A 20,323-nucleotide genomic window follows, 5' to 3' on the forward strand; every position below is an offset into this window, starting at 1 on the left:
AGGTGGGCAGTCTTTTGGATTCATAGGCTTCATATTTTATCCATGTACTTCAACCTTACTCTCATATATGTAACCTTAAATTCTTATGAATCAACATACCTGAAGGTCAACTGCTGGATGAAATAGCAGAAAGTGACTCATACCTGTGTGGTTCCCAAGTGTGGGGTAGTGGCATCAAGGAGACATAAATCTGAGAGACAATAATAGCTTAGGCCCCTGTGACTTAGCTCCCAAAGATCCCAAGATGCTGAACAGCTTTTCATGCTTTGTGACTGCGGAACCTTCTGTGTTTCAGATCCCCAAAGTCTTACACAAGCTGATGGACTCTGCCTACTGGGGCCCTGGTTTCTCCATAACCTCCCAGGATGTCTCTGAGAAATCAGCTTAGAAATCCCTCAGGGTGAGGACTTTATCCTCTTGTTGGAACATGCCGGTTTTTCTAAAGACAAAGTTTGAACTAATACCCTAATTAAAAAAAAAAAAGTGTCAACAGTATCCTTAAGTATCCTTAAATTAAGTATTTAAGTATCCTTGAATTAAGGGGTCATGTTTATCCCTCTGTTGTTAGGAACAATAATTTCTTTGACTTCATTCCCTTAGTTTATTTTTCACTGCTCTCTACCAGGATGAGGTATTTCATGAGTATTAATGAATTGCATACTTCGTAGTAGTCTATTTGGGGCAAATAACCTTTTCCCACAAAGCACTTAATTTAAACCTATATATTTATATGGTGCTTTATAACCTCCTGTTGGCATGTATCCTTTACATGCTTTACAGAAGAAATGGAGGCACAGAGAGGTTAGTCACACACAAATCTATTAAGTGGCAGAGAGTCCAAGGACTCTTGCTCTCACTGCAACATAGCTGCTTTCACTAGACCGGAGAACGTTCTGAGAGTCCAGCTTAGGCCCCCTTGGCTAGAGAAGTCAGCATACTTTGTAAATGAACACACTTCTTGATTAAAATGAAACCAGGACTTTAACCTGTAAATTGCTGTTGCCTGCACAGAGTCACAAGATTAACTTCTCTTTTGAGTCTATATTTAAACCTAAAGATCATTTACCCCTTTGTTGTGACCACCTTCAGGGCAGGAACTGAAGTATTTGTGAGACGTCCCTCAGAAGGCTGAGAAAGGCTGCAGCCCTAACATTTTTCTTTGTCCTGGCTTTAACACCTTAGTTTGAAGAAGATAATGAAGTCAGCTGATGGGAAAGTTGCTCCACTCCTTCCTTGCTCTCCTTCACTGTCTAGGAAACTAGCAATGGGTTTAAAGCATCTTCGTTTAAGTTAAGACATCCAAAGAGGGGAAAACTAAGACCTAAAGGACCTCTCCAACCTGGGGAAACAAGCTCCAAGCAGAGGGTAGGCTGTGGGGAACAAATTTGGCAGAACAAGTTGTGAGGAAAGTTCAGAGGGCGATTTTAAAAAAACCTCGAGGGTAAAATCTATAAACGAAGATTGTAAGGATAAAAAAGAAACAGATTGCTTAGTAGAAGATCGTAAAGTTAGGATGCCTAAGCATGGGTTTCGAGGACTCGACATCTCTCAAGGTACCATGCTTTCTCCTTTAAAAGCATTTTTACATACATTATCATTACTTGAGCCTCTCAAACAACCCCATTTTTCAGATGAGGCAACTGAGGCTTGGGGCAAAGTTCTGACTTGTCAGGATTACAGATAATAAAGGGCAGAGCTAGACACAATCACGGTTCTTCACCAAATTGTTCTCAGCGGTTTCCTGCCCAAGACAGTCGGGTGGCGAACCGGGAAAGGGACTGCCAAGGCTTCCTTAGCTGCAGGGCTTGGGCCGACCTCCAGGCGGCGCGAGTGGCACGGCGGCCTAGGGCTCCCGCTGAGCGCTGCTAAAAACCCCGACTTGTAAATCCGCAAAAGCAGCCGCCGCCCGCGCGAGGCTTTAAGTGTCTTGAAGCTCTAGGTAGTGGCCGGGGCAGACGGTCCTGTCCGCCCCTCCCATTGGCCCCCGGGATAACAGACAGGTGTCTTCAGCCAGCTCCAGCCAGAGGAACCACAGAACCCGCACCCGCTAGCTGATCCTCGGAGCGCTGGGCTGGAGTGCAGCCCGAGACTCCCAAACAGGAGGTTACGCATGCGTGCGAGGAAACACGCGCGCCTACACCCGCTCCGGCTCTGAGAGAGGGAGCTAACTGCTCCTTAGGGAACTGTCAAGGGTAGCCCCTTCCACCAACAGGGCTGGATCCTTCGCTGTTCTTTGCAGCCCACCCATCATGCGACCCACACTCTCCAAATTCTTTAGGACAAGATTTCCTGTTGTGAAACTTAAATCACTTGCGCTGCAGCTTCATTTTATTTCTCAAAAAATACCCTCCCCCCACCCCCATGGAACAGGCTATGAAAACATCCTCGATCCAGAAACGTGCTCCGGTGCCCTCCCCACCCCACCCCAGTTCTGTCGTGGGTCTCCTGGGCCCTGGCTCATCTCCACACACCATTTCTTCGCTTGCCTCCTTCAGGAAACCTTTCCTGATTAACCCCGGTGGGACCGCAGCCATCCCAATTACTCGGGAGAGAGTGCAAGGCCAAGATGAAGGCAGAGATTCGGGGGCAGAGGCGCCTAGCGAGCGGACCGGTTCCCGCCCCGCCCCCTCTGCTAGGAAAGTCAGGCACGGCTCGGGGACACAGCTGTATTGGGAAGCGGAGGCTCCTACACAGTAGGAGGAGGCACGTCCCGGGAGGCCCGAGGACTCTACACAACGCGCGCGCGGCCCCAGCCCCGTCGGTCTGTCCATCCGCCCTGCGGCCCGCCCGCGGCCCAGTCTATGGAGGAAGCCCGGAGGGGCGAGTTAAGGCAGCTTGGCTGAGGGAAGGGGGAGTGGGAGTGCGCCTGTTCCCCCCGAAAAGCTGGCTCACGGAGGGGGCGAGCTTCTCACCTCCCACTCCTCTCTCGAGGACAGGGGGAAAGACAGTCAATAAATAAACCCGAGGCGGGCTGGGACCCCGGGAGACTCTCAGAGTCCAGGAAGGCTGGAGGTGTGGAACACGGAGAGAGGGAGGGGTTCTGTCCTTGGAGATGCGTCCATGCTCTTGGCCTTTGAGGGCACGGGCCTCAAGGGCGCCATTCGAGACCCTGGCGCAGCTCCCTTTAAAAGTTAAAATGGCTGCCGTTGGGGACAGCCGGCTGGGAGGAGGGCGAGACGAGAGGCGGCTTCGGGGGCAGCTGGGGCTTCTCGACGTCCACCCTCTTCAGGGCGCGGCCCCGATATCCCTCCGGCCGGCCCAGGTACAGGAGATGTCTCCCGGGACCCCCGCAGTACCTGGAGGAGCCCCCCGACGGGACCCGAGTGAGCAGGGCGGGGGGTGCACGGTGCGTGGGGAAGGGCATCCGCCGGCTGCTCCCGACCCCTAGCCGGGGAGCAGGGGCGGAGAGCGCGGGCCGGGCGGAGGGCGCCGCGCACTTCCCCTCGGGGGGCACGTCCAGCCTCAGCGGCGGACCACACTCCCGGGGGAGCAGGCTGGAGCCCGCAAAGAGGGCGGGGGTGGGGGTAGGGACCGGCTCCGGCGGGAGCGCCCGCGAGGTCAACGCGGCCACGGCCGGGGGCTCGGCCCCCTTCCTGGGCGGCTGCGGGCCGTGCAGGTAGCGCAGCAGTTCCTCCAGGGTCGTGACTTCCACGGCCTGCCCGGGACAGCCGGGCGGTGGCGGCCGCACCAGCACGCGCGGCGCGGGGCCGCCCGCTGCGTTGGCGCCCCGCGCGCGGCCCGGGCGCTCCTTGGCGTTGTTCCCGTTCTGGTTCCACTCCCAGGGGCCCGCGGCGTGGCGCAGGTGCTTGACCGGCAGCTCGGGCGTGGACTCCGGCGTGGGCAGGCAGGCCACCTCTGGCGGGGCCACGCCCTCGGGCGGAGGCAGGAAGGTGGTGTAGAGCTGCGGCGTCTGCGCCGCGTCGCCGTCCTTGGACGGCGGCAGCTCTGGGCCCGCGCCGTGCAGCCGGGCCAAGCTGCGAAGGGAGAGAGGGCGCGGGAGCCCCGGAGTCTCGACGTCCTTGCTCCGCCGTTTGTGGGCTCGGCGACAAGCGCAGGAGACCAGGAGGCCGGAGACCGAGGCGCCCAGGGCGAAGGCTGCAGCCGCACAGGCCAGGAGGAGTGGGATGGGGACGGAGAGGGAGGCTGAGGCTGGGGGGAGGTCCCGGCGCACGCCTGCCGACCGAGAGGGAGGAGGGAGACTCAGCCCAGGCAGGTGGGCGTGGGAGGGCAAGTCGGAGTTTCACCTCTCTGCGGTTGCTGCTCAGCTTCGCTCCAACACAGGCCGACCGGCCTCAGAATGACCTCCCCTCCCCTCCCCTCCACAGTCAGTCCGTCACACTAGACCTCACACACAGGCTGGAGCTTGGGCCTGGGGAGTCCCCATCCCACCTCTGGCCCCCGTAGCCATGCCAAGAGCGAGTGCCAAACTCTGCCAGTGCAGAAGGAGCTGGGTCTGAGATGCCCAGCTCTGGGGAGACGGAGCTCCAAACAGGCATTAGTGAGCACAAAACGTGTCAGTGAGGGGCTTAGAATTCTTCAAGACTCAGCAGCCCCACACTTCACTCCTATCCCTCCCAGCCAGCCCCCTTACCCTGAGTGTGAGCTCCAAGAGTGGAAGACTGGGGCCGGGGGTGGGCATCACTGGGGGGGCTGGGGGTCTCAGGGGAAGGGCCAGGACCCAGAAGCACTGGTGACAGAGACCAGGTCAGAGCCAGTGAGGCTCCTGTTTTCCACCTCTGACACCCGTTCAGTGGGTCCTCCCCCCCCACCCCCCCCACCCCCCTTTGGAACCCAAAGGTCCAGAACTCCAGCCTCTACCTTCCTCTGGGCGTGGGGAAAGGCTCGCCATGCAGGACATTCTTTCATGTATCTTTTTCAAAAACTATTTATTAAGCACTCTACCGTGTGCCAAGCACTGAGCTATATGCGGGGTATCTGGAGGGTGCTGGCCCCCTTCTGAGACTCCGTGTGCAGCGTGCTGGTCTGCTGCCGTGGAGCGCACTTGGGTGAGTGTGGGCCGAGCAAGGGAAGATGACACCGGGATAGGCAGACTCACCATAAGCAGAATCCCCTGTGCCAGACTGACTCCCAGTAGCTCCATCTATGAAGAAGGAAGACAGAGGGTGAAGAGGGAGGCAGGGAGGAGCTTCACGAAGAACCGAAGGGGGCGACTGTGCCACAGAAGTATGGAAACCCACACCCGGGATGGTAGCTGGTGCCCTTCAGAGCTGTGTGCAGCTATGGCTACAGCTGCCCCTGCCCCTCTCTTTACCTTGGCAGTCACTGTGCTCCGTGGATTCCTGGTTCCCAGCCGGATCCACGTCAGTCCTAGGAGATGGAGGTGGCTTAGTGCTATTATACATCTTGCCCCCAGCCTCCACCCTGGCCCTCAGCTTCCTCTCCTAGTGGTGCAGACAAAACTTTCTCCTCAGGAGATCTGGGGGCCCCTTACTTACCCACCGGGTCCCCTGATATCCACACAGCCTCTGGAGCTATGCCATCCACAGTATGGGTCCTGAGAAGCCAGACAGCTCCTGGGGAAAATGGAGTCATATGAGGCTCTCCACTCTAATCACATCCCATGGCCCAGCCCTTCCACTCTCACCCTGGCCTGCAGGAGGCCCCTAGCCCGAGATTCCCATCCTGACCTATTCCAATTCCTATTCTAGGCCCTGGTCACTGCCCACCTACAGAATGCTCGGGGCAACCCTCCCTCCCAGCCATCCCCTGCACTTCCCTGCCCACCCCCCCCCCCCATGCCTGTGTTTCTGTGCTCCTGCTGGCCCAGGCAGCTCTGGCCTCAGGCCCCTCTCACCTCTGACAGGCCCCATGCCGAGCACACCGGCTGAGAGGGAGGTAGATGATGCAGCCAGAAAAAGCCACAAAGAGCCTGTGACCTTCAGTGTCCAACTCCAGCCCTATGACTCGCCGTTCTGTTTGGGCTGCCCGCTTCCCACTGCACCTAGGGTGAGGCCAGAAAGAATCAAAGATGGGGCAGGGGAGGCTCCTTTCTCCCTGGGTCAGTTAAAGAACAGAAGGTGGGGAGGCGCACAAGCACTGACTACAACTCATAGGGCCGCCCCCCCACATTGTCTAGCTTCTTGCCAAACCCCTCTACCCTGTAGCTTCTGCCATGCAGAAGCCAGTGTTGGAGTTCTCACCCCATCCCCTCGTCCCCATCTACCACCTCACTTCCATTCCTGCTCTGCAGGGGGCTGTGGGGGGACCGCCAGACCAAGGCCTCACCTGGAGGGGCTGTAGGCGTTGATTTCTTCCAACAGGATGGGCTCACGTCTCCCAGATGGCCCCCCTGGGGGCAGCACCTTCAGCACCATCCCGTCATTGGAGCCCAGGAACAGGACTGTGGTGTTACTGTAGGGACCAGCCCTACCGTCCACAGCTAACTGGGTCAGTAGGGCCCTGGAGGGAGAGGCTTCAGTCAGGGCCACCTGACTGGTGGAAGCTGGAGTGTTTCAAGGACAGCCCATGTATCCTGGTACCCACTCCTGGGTCCTTCCCCCAGCCTAGACTTTCCTTCTTACCTCTCTCACTCCACGTTCATGGGTTCTGCCTCCCACCAATATGACTGACCTTGTGAGGTCAGAGAAGGAGAGTGGCTGGGGCGTGGGGTCGGGCAGTAGTTTTTAGCAGCATACCTGCTGGTGAGGGTGAGCAGAGGCTGATGGGCGGCGGGTGGCACAGCCGGGTCCAGCAGTGGGTGAGCTTTGATGAAAGTCAGGACATCATCAGGGAGGTCTCGAGAAGAGGGGAACAAGGCAGCCACACCTACTCCTGCACAGGATCCTGGCCTGGTAGGCGCGTGGGAAGGGGCAGCGTTAGGACAGGGAGCCAGGGCTTAGTTAGGCTCTGTGCCTCCCACGAACTGCTCTCAAACATGACTGGTCACCCTTGCTGCCCCCTTCACGCAGACATTCAGCACTACCGCTTCCCCCTTCTCTACAGCTCACCAGTCCCATGCCAACACACCGAGCCCCCTCCACATAATCCCATAGACCCTCTCTTCATAATCCCATGTGGGGACACACTGCTTGCTTCTGCCCCCCCCAAAACCATTCCCATCCTGGGTACCTGGGGGAGGGAACCCTGTCCTCAGACACAGGTGTCCAGGCCCCATCCAGACTCCTCTGCTCCTTGAACTTGCCCTCAAACCCACGCTCGATATCATCCAGGTAGAAGGCACAGACCGCAGAGCCAGGGATACTGAAGGAGCCAGAGAAACATGTGGGCTAGGTGTTGGAAGGGACAGCACAGCTGCTCCCAGGTGAGACAGGGCGGCTACCCTTCAGCACAACGTGAGGGGTGGAGCCTGAGGGTGAGGCAGCCCCTGGGGGCCATGCTGGGAGAAAAAAGGAGAGAAGAACAGCAAACTGGCTTTGAAGGGAGTTTCCCCTCACTACAGGGGCATCAGTAAGCTTTGAGAGGGGACCTTGGACGCTGGTGGGACAAGGGACAGATAGGACCACACTGGTTAGTCTAGTACTAACCTGTTGGTCTGGGTGGTGAAGACCCCAAAGAGAGCAGGGCGGCCATACAAGTCCACAGGCCCAGTTAAGGCCTGTAAGACGTCAAAATAGAAGGTAGAGTCCCCAGGGACAGAGCAGTTGAGCCTCAGCTTCAGGAAGGATGTCCAGTGGCGGTCCAAGGCCCGAGGCGAGCCGCCCATGTCACGCTTACACACACGGGCCACTCGGGAGAACTGTACCTGGGGGCGGAGAGTGCGGGACGCGCAGAACAGTGAGGGCCTCAGGGCCAGCAGGGGGCGGGGGAGTCTGGAGCACTGGAGCACCAAGAGACAAATGCCACAGCAAAGGAAGGGTGTAGAGTGGTAGATCGGACTGGGTCAAGGATGAGGGACTCAGCAGGATGTGGGGGCAGAGGGGTGGGGGCTACTCCAAGTTGGGGCTCAGAGTCCAGGAGATCATGTGGTGGACATTAGGGCCAGGAGCTCTCCCCTGGCTCTCACTGGCTCCCCAGGATCCAGCAGAACCCTCTAGCTAACCACCCCTGGTGCCCACCTCCTTACCCTTCCCAGCCGGGCATCCTCCACAGAGACCTCTCGGAAAAAGAAGTAGACATGGTCTCCATGCTCCAAGGCATGGACAAAGTGTGGCTCTGAAAGGGGAGAGACAGGAAATGGTATGCTTAGAGAGTCCTGGCCCCACGCAGCCTCCTGCCTTTGCATACCTGCACAGTACCACTGCCATCTGCCTGCTCCCTGCTACGGTCCTCCCCCTGCACCTCCTCCCCAAGAGCAGCCTCCCTCCCCCAGGCCCGCCCTGACCTCTGAGCCACTTGGAGTCGTACTTGGCGGAGCGGAGTGGGGGCTGAGGCCCGAGGCTTCTGTAAACCACAGCATCACTGGCCTGGAAATCCGCAGCTGTGGCTGAGTAAAGGCTGCCCTCTGGAGGGGTGGGTAGGGTGGGGTCAGGGGAGGGCCCAAGGATCCGGCTCTTCTTGGGCCGCCTGACCCTTACCTCATTCAGCCTGGCCCTGCCCCCTACCTCGACCCTCCGCTCTGGAGCATGGGCAAAGACCAAATTGGGAGAAAGGTGAGGTGGGAGCCCCCTCCAGCCAGGCCTGCTTCTCACATGCCTAGGTACACACCTGCAAAGATGGCTACGTTGGACTGGGTGGCATCAAAGGGGCATCGAGCCTGCCCGCTCAGCTCCTCACCCTCCTGCTTCAGCGAAGTTATCTGGAGGCAGAGGGAGCAGGTTCTTGGAATCCTTGGGGTCTCAGAGTCTGGCTCCGTGGCCCACACCCTCACGTCCCCTTGCCTCTTCCCCCATCCCTTCTGGACCCTTGCACTCAGCACTCCCGTTCCTCCACCCCGGCTGGCCCATTGCCACCAAAGTGGTTGCCCATCTTGGGTTCTCTTGCCACTCCCATCCAGACCCCCCCCCCCCCCCGCCTCTGCCTTTGTACCCCGTAGCTGCGGCACACGGGGCTGAATGAGTTCGTTCCACAGGCAAGGAGTGTCTGGGAGTCCCAGGGAACGAGAACACGAATGTAGTTGTGGCACTCGTCCTAGAGAATCCAAAGTTCGAGGTCAGCGACAGGAGTCCGTACAACTGGACGGGGGCGCAGGAAGTAAGGCTGCCTCCCTGGAGCCAGTCAGAGCAACGTGGGGTCAAGTCCCAACTAAGCTCTTCACTGCCCTGCAACCTCGGGCAAATTCTTGGGCCTATTGGAGCCTCACTTTTCCGTGAAGGAAGGTGAAAATTATTCATTGCCTTTCCTGCGCATTTCCCCCTGTGGCCTGAGAGGGAAGCGGGTGGGAAAGTCGGCACAGTGGAGGACAGCTTGGACAGAGTCTGGACTCGGGAGATTCTCCCCTCGAAACTCTCGTCCCGCTCCTCACCGTCAGCTTCCCCCGCACAGCACAGTTCTCCATGTCTTGACTCCGCCATGTTAGATACTGAAGGGAGAAGCAGAGGAGGGAACATCATGGGGCAACCTGGACGCCCCCTCCCGTGATGGCTCCTTTCGGATTCCTCTTCCCACCCACTTGACCCCCACCAGTCCTTTCCCAGCCTCATCTCCACGCCTGCACCTCCTCCCACACGCCCCTCACCTTGTTGGGCACCAGCCCCTCCCCTTCTTCCTGGGCTTGCAGATCGAAGGAGAAAACGTGATCCCTGAAGGGACAGGTAAGGAGGGATCAGAGCCAAGCCAAGGCGCCCCACCCGAGCTCCTCGGCACCCACCCCGCGCAGGTGCAGCAGCTCAGAAACCAACAGTGCAGGCCTCGTGCCCTCTGTCCTCCCCTCTACTCCATGCCTTGGCATTTGTGCTCTGGGTCCCAGCATGTCCATGTCCCATGGCTTGTACACCTGCATGTGTCCCCTGCAAGATGCTGCAGTGGCCATGCAGGTCCCATGTCTGCCCAGGAGCATGCATGTCGGCCCCACAACTGTGCCACGGTCAGATTACCGGGCAGCCACTAGCAAGGTCCGGTTCAAGGTCAGGAATCTCTGAAAGTCCAGCCCAAGTTCTGCAACCACAGCATCATCCTCCAGGCCCCGGAACCAGGATAATGGGGAAGTACCTAGAAGACACAGAGAGGTGGGTGCTGAGGACAAGTCAAACCCTACACACCCCCTCGATACCCTTTCCAACCAGATAAAGCCCAGCCATGGACATCGTGGATGAGCGAGATGAGTTGTGAGGTGTTAGTAAAGCTAGGAATACAACTATTAATAAGATAATGCTTGCCGACTCTGAGCACCGAACTTCCGCCGGCCTCTGCGTTAGCGCTTGAGAAGCCTCGCCTCATTTAACAGCCCTGCGAGGGACGGACTCGCATGGCCCGGTCTACAGATGAGGAGCCCGTGGCTTCACGCCAGTAAGGAACGTGCGTAGCTCATCCAGCTGGGAAGTGGCAGGCGCGGGGAGTCAGATCCAGCTCTGTCTGACTCCACAGCTGAGCTCAGTCCCTTCTCGGCAGGGCGGTGGGGCGAGCGCTCCCGTGGTCCCCACCTCGCACAGCTCCCTGTCTGGAGCACTTACTCCCTTTCCCCCAGCGCTCAACGTTCTCAGCCCTCCCGTACGGCCTCCTCTGACCAACGCCAGCGCCCACTGGCCGGACCGTGGCAGCCAGGATCATGAGCACTCGGAGGGAGCTCAGAGTTCAGGGGTGCCGTCTTCACGCTCGTGTGGTGCTTAGAACTGCGTCTGGCGCACGTAAGAGCTATACTTCTCCCCCAGCACTCACGCCCGGTGACCCAACTGCAATTCTTTCATCCTTAGAATTACTCTAAATCCTACATAAATAACAGGAATCTGCAAACAGATAAAGTTTTTATCTTCCCAGAAAAAAGTGGGTTTATGGTTTCCCTCACGGTGGGACCTCGGCTTAGTTGTGGTGCAAATGGTGGACAGGGAGGTGAGAGGTGTTGGGGAACCACTGAACCGGCCCCAAGCCTTCGTTGTGTAACTAATAATAATAATAGCAAACACACAGAAAATATTTGCTGTGTGCCAGACAGTGTTCTCGGCACTTCTGGGGATGACCTCACTTAATCCCTAAATAACTCTAATGAGGTAGAATACTATTTGTTCTCTTCATTTTGCAGATGAGGAGACTGAGGCAAAGAAAGGTGCAACGACTCAGCCGAGGTCATGCAGCTCCCGAGCAGCTTGGCAGGGACTCAGACCGGCAAAGGTGTGGTCTGGCTGGGTCAGGGCTAGACAGCACTGCCTCGAAGGGAAGACAGCGGGCCCAGCAGTGATGAGCGGCTGGCCTGAGTCAGGGGGCGGGGGGAGTCTACCTGCCCTACCTGCCCCCTCCCCTCTGCTCAGCGGCTTGCCTCCTCGCATCTCACCTCCTACCCTCATCTCACCTCCTACCCTCGGGAGGGGGCCAGGGCACTCACCTTGCAGGTCAGAGGTCAGCAGAGGGAGGGGGTCCTGGGGAAAGGCAGCCTGGGTATGGGGAAGTGAGAGCAACAGCAGCAGGAGCAGCAAGGGCATGAAGTGGGGGGCACGGGGCATCCTGTGCGGGGCAGCTCAGGCCCCTGGGGGTGCCCCCTCACCCATATGCCAGCCCTGAAAGGAGACAGAGAAAAGTGGGGGATGGGGCCAAATCCCTTCACCCTTAACACCAGCAAGCTGCTCCCCTTGTCTATCCCCAGAAGACCCTGTGGGCTGGGGGAAGCAACCCCTTCTCTGGCACTGCCTCGGTCCCAGCCAGCTGCCACTGTCACTCAGGGCCTTTCTCTCTCCAACTGGCCCAAACTGGCTGGTGCGAGGCCTGCGGGCGTGACCCCAGGTAAGGACAGGACACGCCCGCTCCCCTTCCAAGTCTTCTCACTGGGCCTCTTCTCTCCGGACTGGGCCTGGGATATTCGGTAGCTGACACCTCCTGGCCCCCCTCTTGCTAACCCCTTCTCAGTTATAATTAGACGCTGAAGCCTTAAAATTATAAATAGTGACTCCTTGGCACTGGGAGGAGGAAGAGGGCACCGTGTCTGCCTCCCCCTCCCTCACAGACCCCCGAGGCACCCTGGGAGCCATGCAGGCGCGGTGCCCAGGCAGAGGCAGCTGCGAGGAAGCCCTCACCCTCTCTAAGGGTGAGGAAGAACAGAGTGGGGGGAGGAAGCCTAGGGGTCATTGTCCTGGTCTAAGTTCATGCTTCAAGGGTCTTCCCATTGCTAGGGAGAAGCTGGATAGGGAGGGGAGTTGGGGGGGGGGGCTGCCTTAGCCAAAAATGAATGTGCATCAAAGCCAGATCAGAGGCTAAGTTTAGCTCTGGCTGCAGCTGTCTGCCCGACCACTGCGCCCCCTCTCAGCCTCTCTAGCCCCCTGTCCCCTCCCTGGCTCCGAAGAACCAGCACCCGTACTTGATGAAGGAGCAGAACCCCTATGAGCAGCCAGGGATGGAACAGGTTATACTGGTGAGGAGAAATGGCTGAACACGTATGTCCCTCTTTCCCTTCTCTCCTCGGGCTGCCTCAAAATGGAGATATAAATAATTCAATGACAGGCAAGCAACGGTAGCCCAAAGTCCAGGAAAAGATGGATATGCTAGAAGGGACGTGAGACAGCCTTCCTGCCCACCAATCAGCACGGCCACCCACTCCCCGCTGACCCTGGGCGGAACCCCAGTGGGAGGTGTACACCAGCTTCCTGCACTCCTTCCCCTCAGACTGACATGAGGGGCTGAATAGCTCCTGAGATCAGGAGGGAAAGGTGAGAATCCTTTCTTTCTCTGAAAAGACAGCTATTCTTCACCAATCCTTAGGTGCTCATCCCGCCATGTCCACTAAAGAAGTGACCCTGGCTTCTGGGCCCAGCCCATTCCATCTCCCCAATTCCAATCTTGGAGCCAGGACCCAAGTGTACCCCACCCCCAATCCAGCGTCACTGGTGGGGAGGCTGACGTCAGATGGGGTCCCAAGAGGGCTGGAGCACGGGAAGGGGTAGGAACACCTAATGATGACCCCCTCCCCAGGGGCAGAGCAGTCAGCTAACTAACGACCCCCTGGTGCTGAAAGGCCAGGCCTCCCTAACCTCCCCCCTCCCATGTTTCCGGATGCTGTTGCTCCCAAGGGAAGAGAAAGGCCTGTCTGCTATCCTCCCCCTCCAAGTTGCCCTGGGCAACTGGTATCTTCACCCAGGAAACAACTTTGGTCTCTGGCAAGTGGGGAGAACAGCCAGACCCTCTTCCTGTTCCCAGGCCATGCCAGCTTCCATCTCCTGCCCTCAGGAGTGCTGCCCTTTCCTTACCTGGGGTGGTGACTCCTGCGGGGGTTTGAGGGGGATAGGAGACCTCTGACCTGATGGAAGAAGGGACAGGAGGAAAGAGGCTTAATTACACCTCCTTACCACATCCCTTAAAAGTAAATGTGAAAATTCAGGCAAAATCTACTGAGGCTAGGGTAGGGGCCATGCTGCCCTGGAAGAGGGTGTGTGTGGGGGTGGGGAGCAGTTGACATTGAGCTTGAGTACAAAGGTGCTGGCTGCTTCATGCCTAAAGATGTGAGGGCAGGGGCTAGGGCTGGCCACTAGCCAGAAACTCCTGGAATTGCAGGACCAGTCTTGGGGAAAAGATTGATTGGGAGAGTTTGTGGGGGCATGATGACCACTCCCACATTAAAACCCGCAGAATCCAGCAGCCTTCTTAGCAAAAGCGCCCTAGCTGGGGACAATAGAGGCTAATTTGCATCTCATTTACATGCTCTTCAATTCTAGGCAAAATGCTCTGATAGCGAGCACCCCCAGACCCTTCCTTATTCCCGAAGACAGCAGGTCCTGCCTCCCTCCCACCCAATGTCTCTGCACCCCAGCCCCCAACTTAGACTGGATTAGTCCAGCCTCTGAAAACACTTGGTTGGCCTTTGCACTGGCCCCTAGACTTAAGTATGATGTATCTTTAAGAGGGCTTCCCATATGTTCCTGGAGAAGCAGCATCTAAGCAGTCCCCATCCCACCCGGGGTCTGGGGAAAGGCTTACTCTGCTGGGACCAATCCCAGCTGCATAATACCCCCCATCTGAAGCAAATGGGGGAGGACTGGCCGTCTCTATCTCCCTCTCCAAGGTCCTCGCTTTGCTGGGAGAGGAAACAGCCCTTCTCTCTCCTCCTGGCCCTCGCAGCCACCTCTGGGGAGTGGCCAGGTCATAGCCAGAGTCATAACCAGAGTCTAGGGGGGGCTGGGGAAGGGATGGAGAAGGGGAGACTGGGCTGGGGACAATAGCAGGAAGCTCTCAGGCTAGTTGCCCGCCCCAGTCCACCTTCCTCTGGGGGAGCAGAGGAGAGGTAGAGGGGGTGAGGGGCGCGCCGAGAATCCTCGAGGAACAGGCTGAAGGCGCCTTCCCTTCTCCAAGACATTTCCCCCACCCTCAGCCCCTGGCTCCCAACCTACCCTCCCTCCCAACGAGGATAATCCAGGTGTCTAGACCCTGGCATAAGGTGGGCCCAGGGCCAGGGGCTCGACGTGTCTCCCCTTTACTGGATCTGGGGCTCCGAGAGGGGCGGGTAGCAGAGTCTGGGCCGGGACCGGGTCCCAGAGCCACGTTAGCGGGAGGAGGGGCTGGAGGGGCCTGCAGGCGCAGACAGAGTGGGGATGGGAGCGGGGGTTGGGGAGCGGAGGCGGGTCTCCGAGGCCAGAGAAACAGGGCCAGAGGCTGGGAACCGACGAGGGCAGGCCTGGGGCCAGTGCTGAGCGAGGTCCGCGGGCTCAAGGTGCAGTCGCCAGCCTGGCTCTTCCCCTTCGGAGACCCCGGTCTAACAAAGCCCTGGGGCGAGTAGGGTGAAAGAAGGAGAAGGGCACGGGGACTGTTGTTTCTCTGGGGGCCCCCTTCCCCGACTCTCTGTCCAAGCCAACCCCCTGAGAGGTCCTCAGACTCCCGTTTGCACAAGGACAGAGGTGCAGCCGTCACACCAAAGTCCGGAACGCCGCGTCCCCCTTCCCATCCCTGCAGGGACATCGAGAGGGTCCAGTTCTCCGCGGGTCTCAGAGCCTTAGTTTCCCTGCTGGGGAGTCAAGGGACCAGGTTTTCCACCCTCTGTACGGTGCGCGCCTCAAATAATCGCCTTTCGTGCTCCCCAACCCAGAGGACGCGACTCGGAGAAGCCTGGTGGGAAGAGGCGCCCGGACCCTGCGCCCAACTGTGCATTGACCGGGTTCGGCCACGGTCCCCTCCTCCCTCCGTGCACCCCAACTCCGCTGACCCTCTCCGTCAGGCAGGCACACAGCGCGCTGGCACCCTCCCGGGTCCCTCTCGCACTTCGGATGGTTGTCCCCAGCCTGCGGCGCCCCCGGTCCTCCTCGCCTCCCTGCAACCCCATCCCCGCTCCGGGGTACTTGCTCCGAGATCCGGGTCAGCGGGACCAAGATCGCAGCGGGCGGGCAGCGGCCCCGCACCGCGCCGAGTTCGCAATCCGTGATTGGGGCTCTGGCGAGACGTGACGAGCGTCCGAATGGGATGGAGCTCGGATCCGACCTCCCGGGAGCAGTCGGGTCGGGCGAGTCCTGGGTCCCAGTCGCAGCCCCCACTCCCGCCGCGGCTCGGCGCAGGAAAACAATGCGACCGCCCGGGGCTCTGGGCCGGGCCCCAGCCGCCCCGCCCGCCTCCCGGCCAGCCCCGCCTCTGGCCCGCCTCTTGGTCACTGCAACCAATCCGGCTCTCGGAAGCTGGCTGGACACCGCCTTCTCGACACCTCTCCACCAATAGTCCTTCTTAAGGGCGGAGCGCCAGGAGCACCGCCCACCGAGAGGGCCCGGCCGGGAGGCTGAGCCTGAGACCAAAGCCAGGCGCGAGATGGAGAGACCCGCGGACAGTCACTGAGACTCGGACAGAGGGGGTCACATGCTTTAAAATGGAGAGGCCCTGGGGAGAAATCTCGCAAGAGAGGAAGGAAGAGAAGCTGGAAGGAGAGACCGACGGGAAACCCGGGGACCTCGGCTGGGCTGGGCTGTCAGAGCCGCGCGACTCTCCCTCCCTCCTTTCTACCCGGGGGCTTTGGCTCTCCTGCTTCCGCTTCGAGAGTCTCCCCCCTCAACCGCTACTCTGCCCCCAACGCTTGTCCCTCCTCTCTACTGTTTTTACCTCAGTCTCCTTATTTCTCCCCACGTGCCTCCTCCCCATGTTCATCATGACCCAAATAAGGGAGGCCTAGCATGCACTTGAGGGCTTGAGGCCTGGGAAAGGAAAGGAAGATGTCACCGAGAGGTTTTTCTTGTCCCCATCATCTCCTCCCCTCCCACCCCTACTGTCAGAGCAGGATGCGCTTGGGCCACTAGGCCAGGAACTAGGGAGCCAGGAAGCCAGGGTGGCTGGCAGTCAGGCTGTTGGCTGATGGAAGAGGACAGGTGAGTGGGGCTCAAGCCAAAAGAGAGATGTGGAGATTGGGACAAACTGACTCAGAGAATCATACAGAAAGAGGAGCAACACGGAGACTCCAAAGAGGGAATGTGACCAGCTGTCCCAACCCCACATAGCCTTACTGGCCCCCAGACACAGGATTAGTGTTATTCCATCTTTCTTCAGAGGGCCCTGGACATTCCTTCAGACAGCAGAACTGCTCCTTCTCCATCTCCAACCTCCATAAAGACCCTTTGATTCTGGGAAGGTCAGCGGGGAGGGAGAATGAGACTACTTCAGACAGCACTGCTTGGCTCCCACCTTGGTATTGCCTGCTGAGATTTTTCCCCGCGTGGGGGCTGGGACAAAGGACGTTCTCAAAATTCCCAGGACAGTGGGTGGCCTGGGAGACATTGGCATTCTTGGATGGTTTTATCTGAGTGGGCACCTCCTTTCCCCTACTCCCACATACTAGTCTCTAGACTGGAGGAAAGGAAGGGCAGGGGTTTGCTACTTCCGGCCAGTCTTTACTGCATGGAGATCAGGGTGGGTAGCACCGCTGACTGGGCTAAGCCTCACAGTGAGTAAGCAAGACATACAAACACATGCACACAGAAACAGAGAGACACAGAGATGGAAGGCCAGGTGAACCAGTGAGACTAATCAGAAACAACAGAACAATACTTACACAAAGGCTAATTACGGAGGGTTTTGGGTCCAAGGCAATTCAGTGTTTTAAAGGCTGTAAAGAGGTTTTGGGAGAAAGACACTTCAAAATATAGAGGCACTCAGAGGTTAAAGAAATCTCCCCAGCTCTTAGCAAAGGACTTAGGTACTCAAATCATGTGCTCATTAAATAGATTAGTGAATGGAGATTGGTGTGTAATTTATTTAAAAGTTTAGGGCCCAACTAAAATCTCAGTTCCATCCAATAAGTATTAGGAATTACTTCAGGTACAATACACTGTGGGATGTGGTCCCAATCTCAAAAAAAAAAAAAAAAAAAAAAAAATGACCATCTACCATCCCACCAGGGCAGCCCCAGGAAGGAGTGCCCTGAGACCACCAGCCCATGACAGCCAAACTCCAGCCAGCCAGCAGAAGTCACAAGGCGCACAGTCTACACAAGTGATGACCATACATAAGACCATCCCTTTAAGTTTAAGAAGTATCTATTCCACTAACTCATAGAAACAAACACAGAGGGGTACCTAGGTGGCTCAGTCTGTTAAGTGTTTGACTTTGGCTCAGGTCATGATCTTGGGGTCCTGGGATGGAGCCCACATGGGGCTCCCTGCTCAGCGGGGAGTCTGCTTTACCCTCTCCCCCTTCCCCTCTGCCTGCTTGTCCTTGCTCTCTCTCTCAAATAAATAAAATCTTTAAAACTAAAATAAAATAAACAAAATCTTGAAAGAAAGGAAAAACGGAAAGAAAAAATAAAGAAAATGGCCATTGGGGTGCTTGGCTGGCTCAGTAGGTAGAACACGTGACTCTTGATCTTGTGATTGTGGGTTCGAGCCCCATGTTGGGTGTAGTGATTACTTAAAAATAAGATCTTTTGGGGCACTTGGGTGGCTCAGTCAGTTAAATGTCTACCTTCGGCTCAGGTCATGATCCCAGGGTCCTGGGATCAAGCCCTGCATTGAGCTCCCTTCTTCTCCCTCTTCTCCCCGCTCATGCTCTCTCTTGCTATCTCTCTCTCTCAAATAAATTTTAAAAATCTTAAAAAAAAAAACCCACTTTGTTTTTAATTAAAAAAAAAATTTTTTTTTAAGTAGGCTCCACACACAACATGGGGCTTGAACTCATGACCCTGAGATCAAGAATTGCATGCTCTACTAACTAAGCCAGCCAGGCACCCCAAAAATAAAATCTTTGAAAAAAAAAAAAGAAAATGGCCATCTATTTGAGTTAAAATAAAGCTTACATGCACTAAATGATTAAAATGCAATACCAAGTCGAAAGAAAGAAAGAAAGAAAGAAAGAAAGAAAGAAAGAAGAAAGAGAAAAAAAGAAAGAGCTACATTGAGTATAATTCCTAAATGAAAGAAAAGACAATAAATGTTTTTCATGATAACTGTAGGGGGAGATGTTGGATACATTTTATCATGGTGGATGGGAGAGTTTTGGTGGGAGGTGGCTTGGTGCAAAAAAAGGAGAAAATGTTCCAAAGAGTAACATAGCTTAAACAAAAGTTTGTACTTGGTAAGCATTGAGCCTGAAGCATGGGTAGCAAAAAGCCCCGTATGACTAGTTACAAGCAGAGCAAAGGGGAAAGGGAGACAAGTTATGGAAGGCCTGGAACGCTAAGGTGAGTAGGTTAAAATAATCTGACAGGAATAGGATGTTGTTTGAAGTTCTCGAATAACATTGTTATTTGTTAAAATGCTTTATTTTAGCAAGACAAGGAAACCTACTAGCAAGAAAATAGGGGGTTCAAGAATGAGGGGCCAGAGGCAGGCAGGTAAGGACGGTGGCACTGGGTACGGAAAGAAATGGATGAACTCGTTCAAAGGGCAAATCCAAACGACTCGACTCCTGCTCCTCAGTGTCCTGTGGAGAGAATCCCACAGTCCCGCAGATCGAAGACTAATAAATTCAGGATCTCCAAGCTTGGAAAATCACCCTCTCCCAATCCTTAGAAGAAGCTATTTCAAACTTCCACGGCATTCAAGTTTCTTTCCTACTTCTTCCCTTATCTCAGCAGAACCCACATGCATCTTCAGAGAAAACAGTAGTAATGTGAGCATTCCATCAACTTCTTGGGCCCTCTCCAGATGCCCTCAGCGGCATCCTCACATCTCTGGCATCTCAGTAGATGAGGCACCATATTGCCCGCCCCAGGTTCACCTTTCCACATTACTGTAAGCTCTGTGCACACAGGGCCTAGCTAGGCTGTCTTGCTTGTCTCTGTATACTTTGCACCTAGTACAGTGCCTGGCACATAGCAGGTGTTAACTATTAACACATTGGTCGCCTAAATCTGTCCCGTCTCCTACTTAGGGGCCTTACTCCACATGTCTTCAAATCCTTTCTCCTTCATTTTTAAAAAAAGATTTTTATTTATTTGTTTGAGAGAGAGAGAGCATGGGGGAAGGAGCAGAGGGAGAGGGACAAGCAAACTCCATCTTGAGCCCAACTCAGGGCTCAATCTCAGGATCCTGAGATCATGACCTGAGCCTGAAACTGACTGAGCGACCCAGGAGCCCCTTTCTCCTTCATTTTTAAGCTTTCCTTTTTCTACTGACATTTTCCCCTCAGTATCTACACATGCTCAAGGATCTCGTGTGATTAAAAAAAAAAAATTCTCAACTTCCCCTCGATCCTTGCCTGCATTTAACTATTCCTCAGTGTCTTTCTTCCCTTCACGGCTAAACTGTAGAGCCACCTATACTCACGGTATCCAGTTCCCTGTTCTCATTCACTTCTCAACCATCTTATTGTTTACCCCCATTAATCCACTGAGATTATTCCCATCAAGGCCATTAATGACCTCCCTGTCACATTCAGTGAACAGTTCTTCAGTCTATCCTTTTGGCCTCTTTATGACATTTGACCCTATTAACTCCGCCTTCCTTGAAATGCTCTCCTCTTTGGCTCCTGGGGACTCCCTCTTGACAGAAACTAGGGACTTAATAAATATATATATTTTATTAAAAATTTTTTTAAAGATTTACTCACTTTAGAGAGAGAGAGCATAAGCGGCAGGAGCAAAGGAAGGCGAGAGTATCTCAGGCAGACTCCGCCAAGCACAGAGCCCGAGGCGGGGCTGGATCTCATGACCCTGAGATCTTGACCTGAGGGGAAACCAAGAGTCAGACCCTTAACCGACTGCGCCACCCACGTGCCCCAATATATATTTTTAAAACGTGTGAGTGACTTCACTTCTATTACTATGACCTCTCTTTCTCAGCCTTCTCTGACCTCTCCTTAAATGTTGGTGTTCCCTAGGGTCATGCCCTCAGCCATCTCTTCTTGCTCTTCACATTCTCATTGG

At 56.0% G+C, this 20,323-nt stretch overlaps 1 protein-coding gene across 3 annotated transcripts; it reads right to left on the reverse strand.

The window, feature by feature from the left end:
• Window positions 1–2,652: 2,652 nt before the first annotated feature.
• Window positions 2,653–15,575, reverse strand: SEMA6C (semaphorin 6C). Of its 3 annotated transcripts, none has more exons than XM_045790576.2 (20): window positions 15,331–15,575; window positions 13,248–13,297; window positions 11,396–11,567; window positions 9,954–10,068; window positions 9,596–9,659; window positions 9,383–9,439; window positions 8,947–9,048; window positions 8,626–8,716; window positions 8,303–8,422; window positions 8,045–8,133; window positions 7,506–7,723; window positions 7,090–7,221; window positions 6,657–6,809; window positions 6,247–6,420; window positions 5,816–5,962; window positions 5,457–5,534; window positions 5,273–5,328; window positions 5,057–5,101; window positions 4,592–4,687; window positions 2,653–4,173 (listed from the first exon to the last, which is right to left on the reverse strand). In XM_045790576.2, the coding sequence occupies exons 3-20, from the start codon at window positions 11,511–11,513 to the stop codon at window positions 3,125–3,127; spliced, it is 2,904 nt and encodes a 967-aa protein (XP_045646532.2). In that variant the 5' UTR covers window positions 11,514–11,567; window positions 13,248–13,297; window positions 15,331–15,575; the 3' UTR covers window positions 2,653–3,124. The 3 variants fall into 3 exon arrangements, with proteins under 3 accessions (XP_045646532.2, XP_087722404.1, XP_045646533.2); XM_087866278.1 differs by having other exon boundaries at window positions 15,327–15,575; XM_045790577.2 differs by lacking the exon at window positions 4,592–4,687 and having other exon boundaries at window positions 15,331–15,574.
• Between the last annotated feature and the right edge of the window lie 4,748 nt (window positions 15,576–20,323).

This window comes from Ursus americanus, chromosome 12 (assembly GCF_024610735.1).
Source record: "Ursus americanus isolate L20-20 chromosome 12, mUrsAme1.1.p, whole genome shotgun sequence".
NCBI lineage: Eukaryota > Metazoa > Chordata > Mammalia > Carnivora > Ursidae > Ursus > Ursus americanus.